Source organism: Bos javanicus, chromosome 2, assembly GCF_032452875.1.
Source record: "Bos javanicus breed banteng chromosome 2, ARS-OSU_banteng_1.0, whole genome shotgun sequence".
NCBI classification, from domain to species: Eukaryota; Metazoa; Chordata; class Mammalia; order Artiodactyla; family Bovidae; genus Bos; species Bos javanicus.
In genome coordinates this window covers 72,083,632-72,104,415 of record NC_083869.1, presented here as the reverse complement: position 1 = coordinate 72,104,415, position 20,784 = coordinate 72,083,632, and the positions used below count along the sequence as shown (strand labels likewise).

Sequence of the window (20,784 nt, the reverse complement as noted above, 5' to 3'; positions counted from 1 at the left end):
TGATCTTGGTTATTTCCTTCCTTCTGCTGACTTTAAGTTCTGTTTGTTCTCCTTTTTCTAATTCTTTTAGGTGGGAGGTAAGGTTGAGGTTTTTCTTGTTTCTTAGAGAAGGCTTATTTGGCTATAAACTTCCCTTTTAATAACTGCTTTTGTTGCATCCCGTAGATTTTGCATGGTTGTTTTCATTGTCTCAAGGTATTTTTAATTTCCTCTTTGATTTTCTCATCAACGCACTGGTTTTCCTAGTAGCATGTTGTTTAGTCTCCTGTAGTCATTTCTTCTCATTTCTTTTTCTGAGGTTGATTTATAGTTTCCCCATTGTGGTCAGAAAGTATACTTGAACTAATTTCTACATGGTGCCCTAGTATGTAGTCAAGTCTAGACAATTTCCCATGTGCACTTGAAAAGTATATATTTTTCTTTTGGATGTAATGTCCTGAAAAATGTAAAAAATCTAACTGTTCTAGTGTATCATTTTGGATCTCTGTTGCTTATCGATATTCTGTCTAGAGGATCCCTCCACTGGTATGAGTGGGAGGTACAAGTCTCCTGTTGTTGTATTCCTGTCAGTTTCTTCCTTTCTATCTGTTAGCATTTATGTCTTTGGGTGCTCCTATATTGGGCGCGTATACATTGACACACGTAACATCCTCTTCTTGTATTGATCTTGTTATCATTAGTTTCCTTCTTTACGGCATTTGTGTTAGTCTGATATGAGTGTGTGACACTGCTTTCTTGTCATTTCCCTTTGCTGAGATATCCTTTTTCCATCCCCTCACTTTCAGTCTGTGTGTCTTTTGCCCTAAAGTGAACCTCTTGTAGGCAGCATATTGTAGACTCTTGTTTTATTATCCAGTCTGCCACTGTGTGTCTCTTGATTGGTGCATTTAATCCATTGACATTTAAGGTAATTATTGATAAATACATTGTTTATTGCCATTTCAACCTTGTTTTCCAATTGATTCTCTATTTCTTTTGTTCCTTCTTTTTACCTTTTGTGGTTTGATGTTATGTTTGTTGATTTTTTTTATGTTTGTGTTCTTCTTGGTGTTTATGAATCGATTATATGTTTTTCATTTGTGGTTATGCTGTCTTTCTAGCATGTTAACTCCTTCCTATATCTGCTTGATTTAGATTGATAGTCGTATAGACTAAAACATTTTTTTTTTAATCTACAAATTTTCTTACTCTCCTCCTCCACATTTTATGATTTGATGTCTTCCCTTACATCTTCATATTTATTCTTTTACTATTCATTGTGCTTATCATTGCTTTCACTAGAATTCTGATTTTTTTCCTTTTAATCTGTATACTGGCTTATTTAAGTAATTTATTTTTCAATTGTGAGTTCCTCTTTCCTATAACCTCTTGCATCTTTTCTATTTAAAAAGACCTTCCAATATTTCCTTTGGGAATATTTTAATATTACTGTATTCTTTTTAGTTTTTGCCTTCTGAGAAGTTCTTTCTCTCTTCTTCCAAATGATAATCTTGCTGGGTAGAGTATCCTAGGTTGCACATTTTTCTGTTTCAAGACTTTGAATATATTTTGCAATTCCCTCTTTGCCTGCAACATTTCTGTAGAGAAATCAGCTGACAGCCTTATGGGCACTTCCTGGTAATTAACCGTTTGTTTTTCTTTTGCTTCCTTTAGAATCCATTTTAATTATAATCCGTCTTGGTGTAGGCATGTTTGGGTTCATCTTGTTTGGGGCCCTCTGTGCTTTGCACATTCAATCCCTGGGTTGGGAAGATGCCCTGGAGAAGAGAATGGCAACTTACTCCAGTATTCTTGTCTGGAGAGTTCCATTGACAGAGGAGCCTGCAGACTACAGTCAATGGGGTCAGAAAGAGTTGGACACAACTGAGTGACTGAGCACAGACAGACAGTGCTTTCTGTACCTGGATATCTGTTTCCTTCTTTAGGTTTGGGACGTTTTCAGCCTAATTTCTTTAAAAACATTTCTATCCCTTTTTTTCTCCTTCTGGAATCTATAATACACATATATTGGCACATAGGTCTCATATTAATTTTTTAAGATTGGCTTTCTGTCTGCTGTTATGATCGGGTAATTTCCATTACTCTTTCAGAGCACTTATTCCTTTTTCTGTATTATTCAATCTGCTATTCATAGCCTTTAGCTCAGTTTTCATTTCAATAAATTTCTAGTTTTTCTTGACTCCCCCTTATAGTTTCTAGTTCTTTTTTTTACAATAATATGCATTTCTATTGATTACCTTTCTTAATCCCTTCAGTATTTTCATTACCTCTTTTTTGAACTCAGTGTCCAATAGACTGAAGAGATGTTTCATTGTTTTTTCAGGCGAGTTTTCTTGACCTTTTAACTAGGAATATTTCCTCTACTTCCCCATTTCACTTACATTTCTCTTACTCCATAAGTTTAGGAGAAGCAGTTACCATGGTCTTGGAAGGGTATTTATCTGCCCTACACAAGTACCTGTGTAGCTTGTGTGGGTTTAGCATTTTTGGCACCAGGGCTGGTTTAGTGTGAATGCCTGCCGCCTCTTGGAAGGTATGACGCTCGTGGTTAGCAGGGCCTTCTCTTTGCTCTGTGGTTGTCATAGCCCTGCCAGTGGCAGGATCTGCTTCTACTCTCTAGTTGTTGGAATAGAAGCCCCCAGACTGGTTTCTGCGCTGTGATGGGAGGTAAGTAGGACTGGAGAGCTCCCACTGGGAGAGGAGCCACTGAGTGTTCCTCCAGGGGAGCTGCTCACCTGTGAGTGTGCCCTGTGTCCCCTTTCACGAGTTGTGCAGGCTCACAGGGTGCACTGTTGTTGATGCTGTTCTGGGTCCCACCTCAACTTCGGGTGCTTCCGCACTGTTAATACTTATCCATGGTTAAGCTTCTATAGTATTATAATACCGTGTTTAGACCAATAGAGGTGAATTTTATATCTCAGTGTAAATTTACATATCCTTATCACCTAATCTAAAGCACCCTTTTTCCCCCATGTATTCATGTCACTGAAATCAGGATGGATTCACACAATTGGCAGGCTTTTTCTTAGTGGTACATAGATTATGGTGATGTTTTAAAATCAGTGGTATATGATATTCGATGAACTAGGACACTTGTAGGAAACTGATATGTGTGGGTATTTTTCCTCTACATCACTTTATGGAACTATAGCCTGTTACACCTTTTTCTGCTACTCTGCCACTCATCACACTGTGGCCATCTGCTGGTCTTTAGGGCTTTTTCCTGGACCAGCTGCACCCGAGCCTGGGAGCTTAGGTGGCTCATTTGGGTCTCTTAATGAATGTTAGTGACGTTGCACAAACTTGTTGACCATCCCAACTGAAATCAGCTCTATGGCCCAGGAACATTTCCTTTTACCCAGTTTTATGGTCATCAGAGCTATGATAGTTTCACTTGTCTCCTTCCTCACTAAAGCTTAAGCTCCAGGAGAATCAAGCTCTGGCCTATCTTGTTCAACACAGTATCTCAGCACCTGGGACAGAGCCTGACACCAAGTAGGTGTTCAGATATGTCTAGAAGGAAGATTTCAGGAAAATGATGTTAGGCTACAGATACAGTATCTAGTCATTTAGCAAGAACTATGTTTCAAATTTATAAATAACATTACTTATTTTTCTATGAGAATCTCATCTATAAAAATTATTGTGTTGGGAAGATCCATTTCTGATTGCTGTCCCATTAAACATAATTTCATAAATGTACTATTGGCATACACCAAGAATAATTTCCATAGGATGCAACAATTCATACCACACTTAATTAATTTGTACATGTTCCAAACCTTCCTACTCTCAACTGGAACTGATGTCAAAAGGTGACAAACTGATGAAAAGAAAAAGATGGTTTAAAAAAATTCAACAATGTGATTACCTTCAACTTTTTTAAATTTTAGGAAGAGTCATCTCTCCCAAAGGAAAGATTTAGTTAAAATTACTGTTTATATCAAAAAATTTATTTCCCACAGCACAATTCAAAAAAATAATTGAAATAAAGTTTATAGAACGTCTAATAAGAACAATAATGAATAATTTGTGGTCAATTTGTTTAATACTTATATTTCACATGTATGACAAAAGGATAAAATAAAAAGGCTTCAATTCTGAAAAACTCTGAATTTCTGCTTTTTTTTAATTGAAAAAAGCCCATGATTCTTTGGGAGGAGATAACAAGGTTGTTTTCCAGTCAGATCATAATTTCTACAATTTCTGTAATAACCATAAATTCCAAAGGTTCCCACTCTCCCCGCCCCAATTCACTTTTGGCACCTATGTGAAATGTCACTTCTGAAAAATGGGGAAAAATATGCTGAGTACTAGGTTTCTATCAGTCATCTTTTCCTGATGAAAAACTTTCTGATTGCTGAATTCAGAATATTGACACAAAAAACATGAATGATATGTCATCCATAAAAATCTTTTTTTTAACTAGATGGTTGTCTCAGAAACAAATTTATATTAGATACAGCAACCAGCTCTCAGATGTGAAGGGGCACTGGCTTTTCTTATCCTGTTCCACTTCTTCTGATTTTAAATTCAGCATTTACTGAGCAATTGTACGAGAGGTAGCCAGGTGTGTGGCACAGCTCTGGCTTCAGTTCAGAACACAGTTTTAACTCATCATGTACTTCAGAAGAACTGAGGATACACTGAAAGAAAACAAGAGAAAAGGTCCTCTCAGCCTCTGCAGCAAGGAGATGGTCAGGATGGAGTGTGCTGGTTACAGGTAGAGGAGCAGGGGTGGGACCTCACGACTGGCAATGAGGAGAGGATTTGGCCAAAGGATTTTTTAAATTCTTATTAGAAAAGTATCATTTATAAAGTATATTGATCTTGTATCTTCATTTATTATAAAGTATACTGATCTTGAATCTTCCTTTATTAAAAAGAAGCTCCTTCACAAAAATCAGGATGCTACAGAAGAGGAACCAGCACAGCCTGTGACTGGCTGATACTTAACTCTGAAGAATGCAACTTTCATACTGAGAAGGATTTCTGAGCTTGGTATTGACCTGCTTGGCCCAACTCAAAAATTTCTTTTTTTTTTTAGCTCTGCTTCCAGTCCACAGGGTATGGCCAAAAGACTTATCCAAAAAGTCCCTGAATTTTCCAGCGTCATTAGAACCTAATGGGTGTTTCTGAGAACTACTGTGGAGCTGACAAGAGCAGGGGGAGTCTCACCCCACTCCTTGCCTCTCAAGAGCTAATAAGACATTTTTATTTCAAAGCAGGAGATACTAATGTCATCAAACTGGGGGAAAAAAGAAGAAACAAGGACAGTCTTTTTAACTACACTTGGCTAACCCCTGCACTACATTCATGGTTAACTTTAGGGAGGAAAAGAGAGATCAATCTCTGCAACCTCCTGACAAAGGAGCCATCCCACGGCAGGGTCAAGGACTTATTTCTTCTGCCAGCCAACGAGTCACAGATATTTTTCCCCATTTACAGAAGTGTGTGTGAAGGAGGTTGGGGAGCACAGGAACAGGCTGAGAGGTCAACGGAGGTCTTGTCTCAAGGAACCCGCCCTCGGTCCTCAGTGGCGACCCACTTGGTCCAGCACCTGGGCCTTCACAGTAAGCAACATCTTTCTTTAAAACTTTTCTTGTTCTTGCTGCTTTTCTTGCCATTCTTATCTTTGTTTTCTGACATCTTCTTTGTCCTGATCTCTCTCATGAGGTCAAAGAACACCTGGGGTGGGGAGGAAAAAGCCATTTCATGATGTAATGAAGCAGTTTGACCAAGCAGGATATGTGGTCACATTTTAAAGCATCAAGCCAAATGTATTCTTAGAAACCATGGGTCATCAAAAACAAAAGGTTTAAAGCAAAGGAGAACAATTAACATTAAAAGCATTTTCTGGTTCTACAAAGGAGATATCTCTGCTCACATCACACGGACAGAAGCATCACGCTGTTCTTGCATCCAGTGGCTTACTGCAGAATGATAAAAGCTGTTCTCGGGGTAAGTATGATGAGGGATAAAACATCACCGGACTGAGCCACAGCAGTTTGTGAAACTTACAGACACTGAGAGTGGTAACAGTCCTCAAACCTCCCAGTACCTCCCAAGCACCAGGAGACGGAAGGAAGGCACGAGTACCCACTCCTGAAGCAATGAACCCTAAAGGCAGGAACCTCATCACGAGCCCCAAGCAGCAGACTTACGTTCTCAGGGGTTGGGGAGAAGCAGAAAGAGCAACCTGTCCCCTCCTCCCACACCTGCGCCTCCACTCCCTGATGTCAGCTAAAGGGGCTTCTTCAGGAGCTGATGAGACCTATTTGAATGCTAGTGTGTTACTTCGATACGGATTGTCATCATCTGCTCCCAGCACCCATGCCTGGGTAATGATTATACACCTCCTACAAAGAAAGGTTCATGATTTCTCATGGAGAAGATGCCAAATGTGAGACTCAGAGTAGGCTTTTACCTTTGGACACTTGCACAGAACAACAGACTCCTGTTACTTTCCTAGGGAAAGTGAGATCAAGCTTTCTGAATGAGGGCTCCACAGGCACTCACCACCAGCTCAGGGTATAGTGAAGGATCCCCCAAACTGGATCAGGCTAACCTAAGTATCCCTTCCTTCCCTTCAGTCTCTCAGGAAAGCACACCCCTTGCTCCGCCCAATAGTGGCTGAAGTGTCAGTTGCTCAGTCTTGTCTGACTCTTCGTAACCCCATGGATTGTAGCCTGCCAGGCTCCTCTGTCCATGGGATTCTCCAGACAAGAATACTAAAGTAGGTAGCCATCTCCTTCTCCAGGGCAATCTTCCCAACCCAGGGGTCAAACCCAGGTCTCCTGCACTGCAGGTGGATTCTTTACCAGGGAGGCCCAATAGTGACTGAGAACAGCTTCAAATATTGCTGGATTTTCTAACAGCAAAAGGCAGAAGGGGGAAGGGTGTATGTCCAGCATCAAATGTTGACCAAGCTGTTCACTGGCCAGTCTTATCAACAATCCCCTTCCCTGTGAACTGTTGACAAGTGAATACAATGCTGCCTGTTGGTCATCAGTTTCTGCTGGTTCCTGTTTGGCAGGTCCAGCAGGTCGGGGCAGGAAGGGCAGATGACAAGCCGCTCTGTGACAGCCCCTGCTCCCCACGTCCACAGTTCCATGCCCAGCAAGTCATCTTGATTTTTAAAAAATGAAGTATGTGACTGGATTTCCTGTGTGTTGTAATTCTATGGCTAGAAAACTATTTGATAAAAATGGAAAGATTTGGAAACATACAAGAATCAACGTAAGAGCTAACAGAGAAAAAGGAGCTGCCGAAGGAACCTGCTTCACACTCCAGACACAATTAAACCGATTTATGTTGTTGGAGAGGCTTCCAGAGTGAAGCCCTCCTGACACCAACATCCTAAATCTTCCAGCTGGCTACAATAGCGCTTGGTATCAGATTTCTTGCTCTTTAGGAAAGAAGCAAAGGAGAAGTGAGAAGGAAGTGGGGGGGATTCAGATGCTGTGCAGATGGAGCAGATGTGTCCACTACTTGGCTGCAAAGCCATATATGTAGGTTTTACGGGAGCCATGTTATGATGTCAGAGCTGAGGAACAGGGTGACGGCAGAGAGAAAGTCTCAGCTTTAGATGCTCTGGGGTAACCACTGTGAAATTTTTTTTTCTTCCAAAAAACACATTATTGACAAACAGATCTTTGTAGAAACTAATGCCTGTTGCTATAATATGTCTCTAGTCAATAATGTGTTAAAGGGCTTCCCTTGTGGCTCAGTGGTAAAGAATCTACCCCCCATGCAGGAGACATGGGTTTGATCCCTGATCCCGGAAGATCCCATATGCCAAAGAGCAACTGAGCCTGTGTGCACCACAACTATTGAGCCTGTGCCCTATAGCCTGGGAACCGCAACTACTGAGCCCACACACCATAGAGCCCATGCACTGCAATGAAGAGTACCCCCACTCCTTGCATCTAGAGAAAAGCCCACACAGCAGTGAAGACCCAGCATGGCCAAAAAAATACAATAATACATTTAAAAGGCCTTGCATCGCTGGAAGGTGGTTTTTCAACTGTTGGTATTTATCACTGTCAAGGTTATCCTTTCCTTAGCTACAGGCGTTTGAATGAGAAAGTACTCTGGGGCTGAGGAAGAGAGAGTTCCCTAAAGAGCCAATTCCTGGGAGAAACTATGATGCAGGGACTAAGTTATAAAGACAGGACTCCTGGGCTCTACAGGGGGATAGGAAGGTGAAAAGGACAAATCTATCCAATTCGTGAAAGTGAAAAGTGAAAGTCAGTCAGTGGTGTCCAACTCTTTGCAACCCCATGGACTGTAAAGTCCATGGAATTCTCCAGGCCAGAATACTGGAGTGGGTAGCCTTTCCCTTCTCCAATGGATCTTCCCAACCCAGGGATTGAACCCAGGTATCCCGCATTGCAGGTGGATTATTTATCAGCTGAGCCACAAGGGAAGCCCAAGAATACTGGAATGGGTAGCCTGTCCCTTCTCCAGATCTTCCCAGCCCAGAAATTGAACCGGGGTCTCCTATATTGCAGGTGGATTCTTTACCAACTGAGCTATCAGGGAAGCCCACCCAATCCGTCAATAAGAGCAAAACCAAGAGGGCACCTGACACAGCCAGCCCTGCCCCCAGAGTGTGCAAGGACAGGGCCTCCACAGCCACGGCCTCACCCGCTGGGCTTCCATTTGGCCAAAGGCACGCACCTGACAAAGGCTGGCGTGTGGGTTGGACCATCCCTGTGCTTCTCGTCCTGATGCTAGGATCCGTTCCCCACCCCGCCACCCCGGTCTCCCCAGAGCAGCTCCCCCACGAGCAGCAGATGGCGGGCGGGGGACGACCCACCTTGTCCACGTTGGCCCGTGTCTTGGCCGAGGTCTCCACGTACTGCACACCCCACTCCTCGGCCTTGGCCCTGGCCTCCTCCACTAGCACCTGCCTCCGCTCCTCCAGGTCAGACTTGTTCCCCACAACGAGCAGTGGGATTTTATCTTCTTCAGCTTTAACGCGGAGGATCTGTTCCCTGTGGTGGTGGATCAAGAAGAAAGCAGCTAAGAAGGCTGGATGAAGAGCCCAGTTCTGCCAACCCAGGCAAGACAGCGGGCATGGCTGAGGGAGCTACCATTTACAGCCCCTCCTGAGGAAGCACCCCCTCCACCCTGTGGTTAACTGGAGTTCCTCAAGTCTGGTTTCAGTTTGCCACACTAGAGTTACTCGGGGTGCGCATTACAAATGCAGGTTCCTGGGCCCATAAGTAAATGTCTGGGTAGGAGCCCAGGATTTTGCACTTCAACAGCATCCCCAATTTATGCTTCTGCAAAAACAAAACCAAAAAAGGGAAAACTTGGAACCCTCTGGAATAGAAATCAGATAAAAGAAATATCTTTATATACAAAATGCGTAATAATTACGTTGGGAGAAAAAAAGTCATTTCTTTGTAAGAATATAGAAAGTTCAAGTGGTAAGTTGTAAAGTCATGTCTGATTCGCTGTGATCCCATGGACTCTTGCTCTCCAGGCTCCTCTGTCCATGGGATTCTCCAAGCAAGAATACTGGAGTTGGTAGCCATTTCCTTCTCCAGGGGATCTTCCCAACCCAGTTGAAATTCCCTTAATTCCAACCCAGGGATCAAACCCGGGTCTCCTGCATTGCAGGTAGATTCTTTACTGTCTGAGCCACAGGAATATAGAAAGGAACAGTCTATTAGCAGACCATGAAATCAGTGTAGCAAGTACAACTGGTAATTCTTTTTACCTCAGTGAAATAGAATATTACAAAAAAGCAAAGAAACACCAGAGAGATGCTCAAGTAGTAACAGTAAGTATGGTTTGTAAAACTCTTGCTTCAACTCTAATCTGCATGTGTGGCCCCCCTGCCCTTCCCCCTAGTTCTGTGAGGCAGGAACCCTACTTCAATGTGCATAATTTTTCTACTACAAAGTGGTGGGAGAAAATTAAATACTCCAAGGCCTACAGAAAAGTACTTCAAAAACATCTTCTCTAAAGTAACCATTACCTGTAGCACATCAGACTTGACCTCCACTAAAAATAATCAGCTTTCTAAAATTATTTTTTAAAAATCATATGTTTGTGTGTGTTGATTTTATATCCTGCAACTTTACTATAGTCATTGATTAGTTCTAGTAATTTTCTGGTGGAGTCTTTAGGGTTTTCTATGTAGAGGATCATGTCGTCTGCAAACAGTGAGAGTTTTACTTCTTCTTTTCCAATTTGGATTCCTTTTATTTCTTTTTCTGCTCTGATTGCTGTGGCCAAAACTTCCAAAACTATGTTGAACAGCATCCTTGTCTTGTTCCTGACTTTAGGGGAAATGCTTTCAATTTTTCACCATTGAGTATAATGTTTGCTGTGGGTTTGTCATATATAGTTTTTAGTATGTTGAGGTATGTTCCTTCCATTCCTGCTTTCTGGAGAGTTTTTATCATAAATGGATGTTGAATTTTGTCAAAGGCTTTCTCTGCATCTATTGAGATAATCATATGGTTTTTATTTTTCAATTTGTTAATGTGGTGTATTACATTGATTGATTTGCGGATATTGAAGAATCCTTGCATCCCTGGGATAAAGCCCACTTGGTCATGGTGTATGATCTTTTTAATGTGTTGTTGGATTCTGATTGCTAGAGAAAATAGAGAAATTAAGGAAACAATTCCATTCACCATTGCAACGAAAAGAATAAAATACTTAGGAATATATCTACCTAAAGAAACTAAAGACCTATATATAGAAAACTATAAAACACTGGTGAAAGAAATCAAAGAGGATACTAATAGATGGAGAAATATACTATGTTCATGGATTGGAAGAATAAATATAGTGAAAATGAGTATACTACCCAAAGCAATTTACAGATTCAATGCAATCCCTATCAAGCTACCAACGGTATTCTTCACAGAGATAGAACAAATAATTTCACAATTTGTATGGAAATACAAAAAACCTCAAATTATAAAACTCCTAGAGGAGAACATAGGCAAAACACTCTCCAACATATATCACAGCAGGATCCTCTATGACCCACCTCCCAGAATATTGGAAATAAAAGCAAAAATAAACAAATGGGACCTAATTAAACTTAAAAGCTTCTGCACAACAAAGGAAACTATAAGCAAGGTGAAAAGACAGCCTTCAGAATGGGAGAAAATAATAGCAAATGAAGCAACAAACAACTAATCTCAAAAATATACAAGCAACTCCTACAGCTCAATTCCAGAAAAAGAAATGACCCAATCAAAATATGGGCCAAAGAACCAAATAGAGATTTCTCCAAAGAAGACACACAGATAGCTAACAAACACATAAAAAGATGCTCAACATCACTCATTATCAGAGAAATGCAAATCAAAACCACTATGAGGTACCATTTCACACCAGTCAGAATGGCTGCGATCCAGAAGTCTACAAGCAATAAATGCTGGAGAGGGTGTGGAGAAAAGGGAACCCTCTTACACTGTTGGTGGGAATGCAAACTAGTACAGCCACTATGGAGAACAGTGTGGAGATTCCTTAAAAAACTGGAAATAGAACTGCCTTAAGACCCAGCAATCCCACTGCTGGGCATACACACTGAGGAAACCAGAATTGAAAGAGACATGTGTACCCCAATGTTCATCGCAGCACTGTTTATAATAGCCAGGACATGGAAGCAGCCTAGATGCCCATCAGCAGATGAATGGATAAGAAAGCTGTGGTACATATACACAATGGAGTATTACTCCACCATTAAAAAGAATACATTTGAATCAGTTCTAATGAGGTGGATGAAACTGGAGCCTATTATACAGAGTGAAGTAAGCCAGAAAGAAAAACACCAATACAGTATACTAACGCATATATACGGAATTTAGAAAGATGGTAACAATAACCCTGTATATGAGACAGCAAAAGAGACACTGATGTATAGAACAGTCTTTTGGACTCTGTGGGAGAGGAGAGGGTGGGATGATTTGGGAGAATGGCATTGAAACACGTATAATATCATATATGAAAACGAGTCGCCAGTCCAGGTTCGATGCAAGATACTGGATGCTTGGGGCTGGTGCACTGGGACGACCCAGAGGGATGGTACGGGGAGGGAGGAGGGAGGAGAGTTCAGGATGGGGAACATGTGTATACCTGTGGCAGATTCATGTTGATATATGGCAAAACCAATATTGTAAGGTTAAAAAATAAAATTAAAACAAAAACACATATTTAAAAAAAGTAAATATTCCACTTCCATTATTTTGATCCAGGGGGAACATGTCTACTTCTATAAAAGACCCCTTCAAAAACATTTTGTGGAGATCTGTATTGATTTTTATATAATATAGGGTGACATTTCATAATAATAAAAATACTTAAATTTTTTCCATACAGTCAATTGAAGTACCAGATATCACATTTTTTTGTTGAAGCACCAGTTGATTTAGTGTTGTGTTACTTTTAGTTGTATGATCAAGTGATTCAGCTGTATATATATTCCTTTTCATATTCTTTTCCCTTACAGGTTATTACAAAATGTTAAATATAGTTTCCTGTGCTATACAGTAGGTCCTTGTTGTTTAATTTATATACAGTAGTGTGGATTCCAAACTCCTAATATGTATATCCTTCCCTTTAAGAAAAATGAAAAAGAAAAAACAGTAAGTAGATGCTTGAAAATTGCCTCTAAGTAGTTTTGCCACATCCTGCATTTCACAGGTGTCAAAGAGCATGCTGTGTTTAGAAGTTATGTGGTCAGTATATATGATGTGCAATAAAAACTGACTGCTTTCTGGCTCATTAGGTTTACAGAAGCGTGACTAATGATCTCATTGATAAACGAGCACCAAGTTCTGATGTAACAAAACTACTTCCCTAGTTTATGGATTATGTCCAGGAAAACTTTCAAGGAAAAGATAGTATATGAATGTTTTATTTATGTTGGGGCTTTTCCATTTGGAAGATAAATGCAGAAGTGCTGTTTTAAACTGCTAACAGGCGCGAAGTGCCTGAGTTTAACCATAAGGGCTCAGATAGCCCACACGCATCCTGTGCACCGTGGGAACCTGGGCAGCTCTAGGGCTCTTCTTTTAACTGCCCAGAGTTCAAGCCGCAAGCACTAACTTGTCCTTTCCCTTCTTTCCAAACAAAGCCTTTCTCCCAGGAGGAGGTGCCTGTGGTGACCCGGGGACAGGACATGGTGGCCCTGTTACTCTCAGAGGTGACCTCTACTGTCAGCACATCCCCTTCTGGGGAGTCTTGGGGCCGACGGGAAAGCAAAGACTCAGGACGGGGCGAGAGACAAGCTGGTATGTGTGCTGCCCTGCTCTGCCTCAAGGAGGCATCCAGCGGGACTGTGCGGAGGCAGGCCTAGCTGTGAACATAGGGGCTACTTTCGGAAACCTCTGGCTACGTCAGAGAGAGCTCCAAATTCACAGGATTTCTCCCAGGGAATCCTAGCCATTTAACTGCTCACAACACACACACCCTAGTTGCCGAGAACTGTTGATATTCACCCTCGGGAGACGAGAGACCATGAGGATGACAAAGTGAGGCTCTACCTGCCTCCTTTCCCCTCGCTCTGCAAGGGTCCCCAAGGCCTCCCTCCCAGCTCACTGATGTTCCTTCCACACCTTGAGGGCATTTTTGGCTTCCTCAGTTTCATCTTTGGCTTATGGCCTTCATTTCTGACCAGAACTTGCTAAAGAGTGAAAAAAACAAATCACTGTTTTCTTCTTCCCCTCTAGATTTGGTTCTTAGAATAAAAAGTCATCTGAGACTCCCCTGGCCATCCAGTGATTAGGACGTGGCACTCTCATTGCCAAGGGACTGTGGGTTCAGTCCCTGGCCAGGGAACTAAGATATCCTGCAAACCATGCCTGGCAACCAAAAATATGAACAGTCATCTGGACAGGTCTGCTTCCAAGGAGGGGGGATGAAAAACCAAGGTGTGTAAAAGATGGCAAGGGGATGGGGCAGAGAGAGAGATCTTACCTGCTAGAATCCCTGGAGCACTGAGCCCGCACACTGCACACTATTTCTTTATAACAATGAATTTCATGATTTCAAATAAGTGATGGCAGTGAACACTCCCCACGTGCCCATATGGTGAGAAGATACAGGCCACCACACAATGATGGTTCTACTTGGGAAATTTAGCCTAACAGCATTTCATCTCATCAGTAAGAGATTTTCAGGACAGGAAACAGAACACTAAGTACACTTGCCCTGGGTCACAAGACTGTGACAGGGCAGGGACTCAGGCCTGGCTCTGTGTGACTGAAAGCCGGCACTTCCCACTCCATGGGTTACGTGTCCCATGGGAGCAGCATTCAGACCTGGCTCTGTGTGACCCAAAGCCGGCGCTTCCCACTCCATGGGTTACGTGTCCCATGGGAGCAGCACACAGTCACTCTGACCCTGGCGTCCATCTCCTGACATCGGAGGTCTCAGAAACCTCAAAGTAGAGCAGAACTATTCACTTTTCAGCAAAATTATGAAAAGAGGTAAAGATCGTTAACTCTTACCAACCCCTGCCTCTCAGGATTTACATGAAAACTAACAGGTTCCTGACTATATGGAATGGCTTTGTCCTCTTTAGGGACAACAGATCCTTCATTAAGATCATTTATATTTGGAAATTATAAACCGAGGAAGCCCAAAGAAAATATAACAAACGATGAGCTATAATGTGCCAAGATCCATAAAGCCCCAGAAAGTTCTTTAGACAGATTTGTTCCTGGTAAGAAGGCTCAACCCTGGAGGTGTATGCTTAACCCCAAACTCCTTCCAAGGCTGAGACACGACCGAGGGCACAGGGCCTGCTGGAGACTATTTCTCGTCAAACGCACCTGAATTCGGCAGTTGCTGTGAATGACTCATGCTCGGTGATGGAGAACACGAGCAGGAAGCCCTCCCCGCTCCGGAAGTAGTTGTCCCGGATGGCCGCATAGTCCTCCTGTCCCGCCGTGTCCAGGATGTCTATCTGCACCTCTTCCCCATCGAGGACCACTTTCTTCCTGTAACTGTCAGCCTTGGTAGGTTCATAGTCCTCCACGAACTGAGCAAACAGACAACACGATCAGTAATTAACAAAGTTCTAAGAGAGAAGAAAAGCTGCCAAAGAAATAAATTTCAATATATGGGCACTTTGCTTATTATCAACTGAGTACTGAGTGTGGATAATTATCACACCATGTGTAAGGCACTATAAAATAAAGATAATCCCTTACGTAGTATTTCTGTTCTTTGCTCCTTTCAATTCTACCATTTAAATTTTTTGTTTAAAAACAGTAAGAGCAGATATTCCCATTTTACAGATGAGGACACCAAGCAGAGAGCAGAATGCTTGGCAATATTCTTGTCAGTATACAATTATAATTAAACACTGGTGAGGGTAAGAAATGGAAGCTCTTATTCATAATCAACAGAATTATAAAACTCATCTGAAAAGTAATTGGTCAAGAGGCACCAAGAGGCTTAAATAACTGTACAACAAGATAAACTCCAAATGGGTCAAGATTAAATGTTAACAACAAAACACTCGAGAACTAGAAGAAAACATGGGTGAAATCCCTTTATTACCTTGAAGTGGGGAAGGCCTTTTTAACTATGACTCAAAATCCAGAAGCCATGTAAGAAAAAATTGATAAATTAGACTACATAAAAAATTTTTAAACTTCTGTATGGCACAACACACTATAAACAAAGACAAACGACAAACAGGGAAAAAGTATTTAAAGCCGTATCACAAAGAGCTATATATTAACTAGAAACAGGGAGAGACAAAAGACCAAGCTGATGGGGAAAAGTGGCAACAGACAAATAATACACAAAAATAAATATGTGTGATGCTAAACACAGGAAAAGATGTTCATACCCACTAATAAAATAAAAATGGTAACTACACAGAGATACCATTTTTCACCTACCAGACTGGCAAAAAATCCCAAAGTCTGACAACACATTCTGGGGAAAAGGCCCTCTTGCACATTGCTAGTGGGAGGAGACAACAATATCGTTTGTATGGAGACAAATATGGCAACACCTAATCAAGTTGGAGAAGGTTCGTCCTCCTCCTAGGAATCTAATTTACAGACACACGTGCACAGGAACACACAAGGTTATTCACTGTGGTACCACACGTGACAACAGAAGGTTAAAAACCACCCCACTGCCCAGGCCAGGGATCTACATAATGGAATACTATGCAGCTACTAAAAACAAAGAAACACCCTGGGAGGACAAAGCAAAAGAAAAGCTGTTAAACAGGAAAACTGAAACAAACGAATGTAAATGAATTTTAAATTGGCAATGTAGCCCAGCAGAGAAATGAATTAATTCAAGAGACTTTAAAACAGAATATCTGGATAGAATACAACCCACTAAAAGAGACGAAAGACAAAAAAATTTCAAAGAAATGTTAAACTTCCCTCAGTGGTTACATTATTTAGTAATTATGATACAGAGCTATTTTCTTTATATTGCATCATTCATAAAATAAGTATTTTAATGTTGTAAGTCAGGATATTCAGGGGATAATTTTAATGACAGCAATGTACTATTAAAATTGACTTCATGCTGGTATAACTGGATATCCACATGTGAAAAAATGAACTTGGGACCCTTATTTCACATCACATACAAAAATTAACTCAAAATGGAGCAAAGACTTAAATACAAGAGCTGAAACTATAAACTCTTAGAAGAAAACAGAAAGTAGAAATCTTCATAACCTTGAATTTAGCAATGCCTTCTTAGATACGACACCAAAAGCACAAGCAGCAAAAGGGAAAATAGATAAACTGGACTTTATCAAAATTTTTAAATTTTGTGCTTTGAAAGACACCACCAAAGTCAAAATACAACCCAGAGAATGGCAGAAAATATCTGTAAAGACTGTATCTAATAAGGAGCTAGTATTCAGAATATATAAATAACTCTTAAAACTCAATAAGAAAACAATTTTAAAGTTAAATATCGATTTTTAAATGGGCAAAGGAAGAAAACACCAAATGAAATGAAAAAAAAAAATAGACAAAGGATCTGAACAGATGTTATCCAAAGAAGATATACAAATAGCCAAAAAGCACATGAAAAGATGCTCAGCCTGACTAGTCATTAGGAAAATGCAAATCAAAACCATGAGCTACTACTTCATACCCACTAATACTTTGGCCACCTCATGCGAAGAGTTGACTCACTGGAAAAGACTCTGATGCTGGGAGGGATTGAGGGCAGGAGGAGAAGGGGAAGACAGAGGATGAGATGGCTGGATGGCATCACTGACTCGATGGACGTGAGTCTGAGTGAACTCTGGGAGTTGGTGATGGACAGGGAGGCCTGGCATGCTGCGATTCATGGGGTTGCAAAGAGTCAGACACGACTGAGCGACTGACCTGAAGATGCTGTAATCAAAAAGATGGACAATAACAAGCATTGGTGGGAACATGGAGAAATTATAACCCTCATAAATTGTAAAATGGTGTGGCTGTATATAGAACAGTTTTGCAGTTCCCAAAAAGTTAAACAGAGTTACCATATAATCCAGCAAATTTCACACCAAGGTACACACCCAAGAGAATGTGAGGTGTCCACACAAACACCTGTAGGTTAATGTTCACAGCAGCATTACCCATAATAGCCAAAGGTAGAAATAACCAAATATCAACTGACAAATGAATATCAAAATATGGCATATCCAGACAATGGAATATTATTCAGTTGTAAAAAGTAAGGAAACAGATTCATGCTACAACCTGGATGAACCCTGACAAATTTTGGTAGGTAAAAGAAGCCAGACACAAAAGATCATATATGAGTCTATTTACATGAAACGAGTAGAACAGACAAGTCTGTGGAAACAGAAAGCAGATTCATGGTGGCCAGGGCTGTGGGAGGGGGTGGAGGTGACTGCCAGTGGGTATTAGGTTTCTTTGAGGGGAATGGGAACTTTCTGGAATTACATAAGTGGTAATGGTTGCACAGTTTTGTAAATATACTAAAAAAACCACTGAATTGTACACTTAAAAGGGTCAATTTTATGGTATGTGAATTATACTGCAATTTTTTTTAAAAAGAAATGAAACACTGATACAACTGTAACACTGGATGAACTTTCGAAAGGTGATGCTCAGTGAAAGAAACCAGACATAAAGGTCACATACTAATTCCATGTATATAGAACGTCCTGAACAGCACCTCCATAGGAACAGAAAGTCGCTGCCAGGCTCCAGGTGGGGGCGATAATGAGGAATGGCTGCTACTGTGCAGGGGGCGCTTTTTGAGGTGAAAAATATGTTCCACAATTACATCATGGTGATGGCTGCACACCCGTGTGAATACCCTAAAAATCACTCAATGGTTCAGTTTAAAAGGGTGAGTTTCATGGTACACGAATTCTTCATAAAACTATAATTTTTTAAAAATTTAAAAATCAAATTGAGGGACTTCCCTGGTGGTCAAGTGGTTAAGAACCCTCCTGCCAACGCAGAGGACACGGGTTCGATCCCTGGTCCAGGAAGACCCTACATGCCGCAGAGCAACTAGGCTTGTGTGCCACAACTACTGAGCCCAAGCTCTAGCGCCCACGTGCCACAACTTAGACCTGAAGCAGCTGAAGTAATTAAAAAATGAAATTGAAAGTATCAACATGAACTTACGGACCCCTTTGTAGAACACTGAAAAAGAGCCTTGTGTTATCAATCAACAGCTATTAATTCAAATGATTTTAATTCTAAAAGTAAAGATACTAAAAGTTTTAGTATTAATTTCTCTTACACTCATATAACAATCTTAAAATAGAGAAAATATGAAAATTTGCCCATGCTTCATAGCAGTATCCTCCTGTTAACGTCTTTCCAAAGAGACAAATATATGACTCCCTCAAAAAAACCACCCCAACACCCAGTGTGAACTCAACACCACCGTAAAGCACCTCAGTTGCTTATTTCTGAACTTTCAAGGATAAATGCAGCAGGAGTTCCACTGAGTCCTCTGACACTGGAGTCCAAATGTCCCCGTGTGGCTGCATGGAGGGGCCTCAGTGCCAGGGAACGCGCTCATTATGAGAATATGAGCTCAGAGCCTTGACGCTGACAATTCTGTTAACAGGAGCCACCCTGCTGGTTTTGCCAGGCTGCTGGGGTTCTGTCTCAGATGCCAAGACACCAAGCCTAAGGCCAGCCTCACACAGACCCTTCGTCCTGAGCCACCACTCAGCTGACTACCAGCCACTGCCAGAAGTCTCAAAGCAGTTGCCACCAAAATCTCCCCATTGCCAACCTCACTTATCAACAAAGCAAATAGCTAAAAGTCTTCATGTACATTTGGCTGAGGATTTAAAACGTGGCTCAGTTCTAAAGAACCCGGCATCTAGGGCCCTTCAGTCACCCATGTGGTAAAGGAACCTCCCCGCACTGAGCTGTCTCTGGCCAGGCCGCCTGACAGCAGCATGACTGACCATTTAGGCTGGATGATTCCTCGAGTGGGGTCTCCTGTTTGTGTTTGGCAGCAGTCCCGCCCTCTACCCAGTGGGTGCCAACAACTTCAGACACCGCCCATTATTCGGAGTAGGAGGCGGCACAGAATCCCCTCCTTCATCTCCATTAATAGCTGCTCCTCTAACCCCTTCTCCTTAAAGAATCTTAATTCCTCTCCTCACCATCTCTTCTTCCCTAGCCTCTGTTACACGAGAAAAAATAAGACTTTAGGAAGCAAAGTACATTTTTAAGCAAAAACAAAGAAAGACTTCCATAGCAGATCCTGAGATTTGCCTCTCTCATGCAAAAATGTTGTGGGTAAATTAAAGAGATTCTGCTAGATTTCCCCACTTTGGCCTCTGCTGCTGCATATAATAAATAAAAGCAAGTGTCAGAAACAAAAGTATACAAATGCTGGAGAGGGTGTGGAGAAAAGAGAACCCTCCTACACTGTTGGTGGGGGGAATGTAAATTGCTGCAACCACTATGGGGAACACTATAGAGGTTTTTCTGGAAACTAAAAATAGAACTGCCACTGGTCAGGCAGTCTCAGTCCTGGGCACGTATCCAGACAAGACAAGACTTCAAAAAGACACATGCACGCCTATGTTCACAGCAGCACCATTCACAACAGCCCAGACGTGGAAGCAACCTAAATGTCATCAACTGATGAATAGGTAAAGAAGATGTGATACACATATAGAGTGGACTATTACTCAGCCATAGAAAAGGATGAAATAATGCCATTTGCAGCAATATGGATGGCCTTAGAAATTATCACACTAAGTGAAGTCAGAAGGAGAAAGATGAAGACCATATGATATCACTCTTACATGGAATCTAAACTATGACACAAATGAACTCTTCTGTGAGACAGAAAGACTCACAGAACAGACCTGTGGTTTTCATGGGGGAGGTAGGCTTGGGGAGGGATAGGCTGGGAGTTGGGGATTAGCAGATGCAAACTATTACATAGGATGGGTAAAAAACAAGGTCCTACTGTATAGCAGCACAGGGAACTATATTCAATATCCTGTGATAAACCATAATGGAAAATAATATGAAAAAGAATATATGTATAACTGAATCACTCTGCTGTACCGCAGAAACCAACACAACATTATAAATAAACTATACTTCAATTTAGAGAAAAGAAATTGGTCATGCAAAAACATACAAACAAAAAGTTTCTCATGATAAGGTACAGGGGAGTATGACTCAGGAGGTGATGGAGGTTTTGGCCTGAAGCTTATTCACTGAAGGGCACTCTTTAAAGAAACAAATACAAAATCACACATATAATATTAAATACAAAAATGATTATCTCCAAGGAGAAAAGGAATCA

General features: G+C 41.3%; 1 protein-coding gene across 8 annotated transcripts in view; it reads right to left on the bottom strand.

The window, feature by feature from the left end:
- Nucleotides 1–4,026: 4,026 nt before the first annotated feature.
- Nucleotides 4,027–20,784, bottom strand: part of RALB (RAS like proto-oncogene B) — a 75,144-nt gene continuing 58,386 nt past the window's right edge. For all 8 annotated transcript variants that reach the window (XM_061439923.1, XM_061439930.1, XM_061439936.1 and 5 more), the window contains 3 exons: nucleotides 14,811–15,019; nucleotides 8,822–8,999; nucleotides 4,027–5,688 (listed from right to left, as the gene is read on the bottom strand). In XM_061439923.1, coding sequence (XP_061295907.1) covers nucleotides 5,569–5,688; nucleotides 8,822–8,999; nucleotides 14,811–15,019 — 507 coding nt within the window. In that variant the 3' untranslated portion in view covers nucleotides 4,027–5,568. The remainder of the gene's footprint in view (nucleotides 5,689–8,821; nucleotides 9,000–14,810; nucleotides 15,020–20,784) is intronic.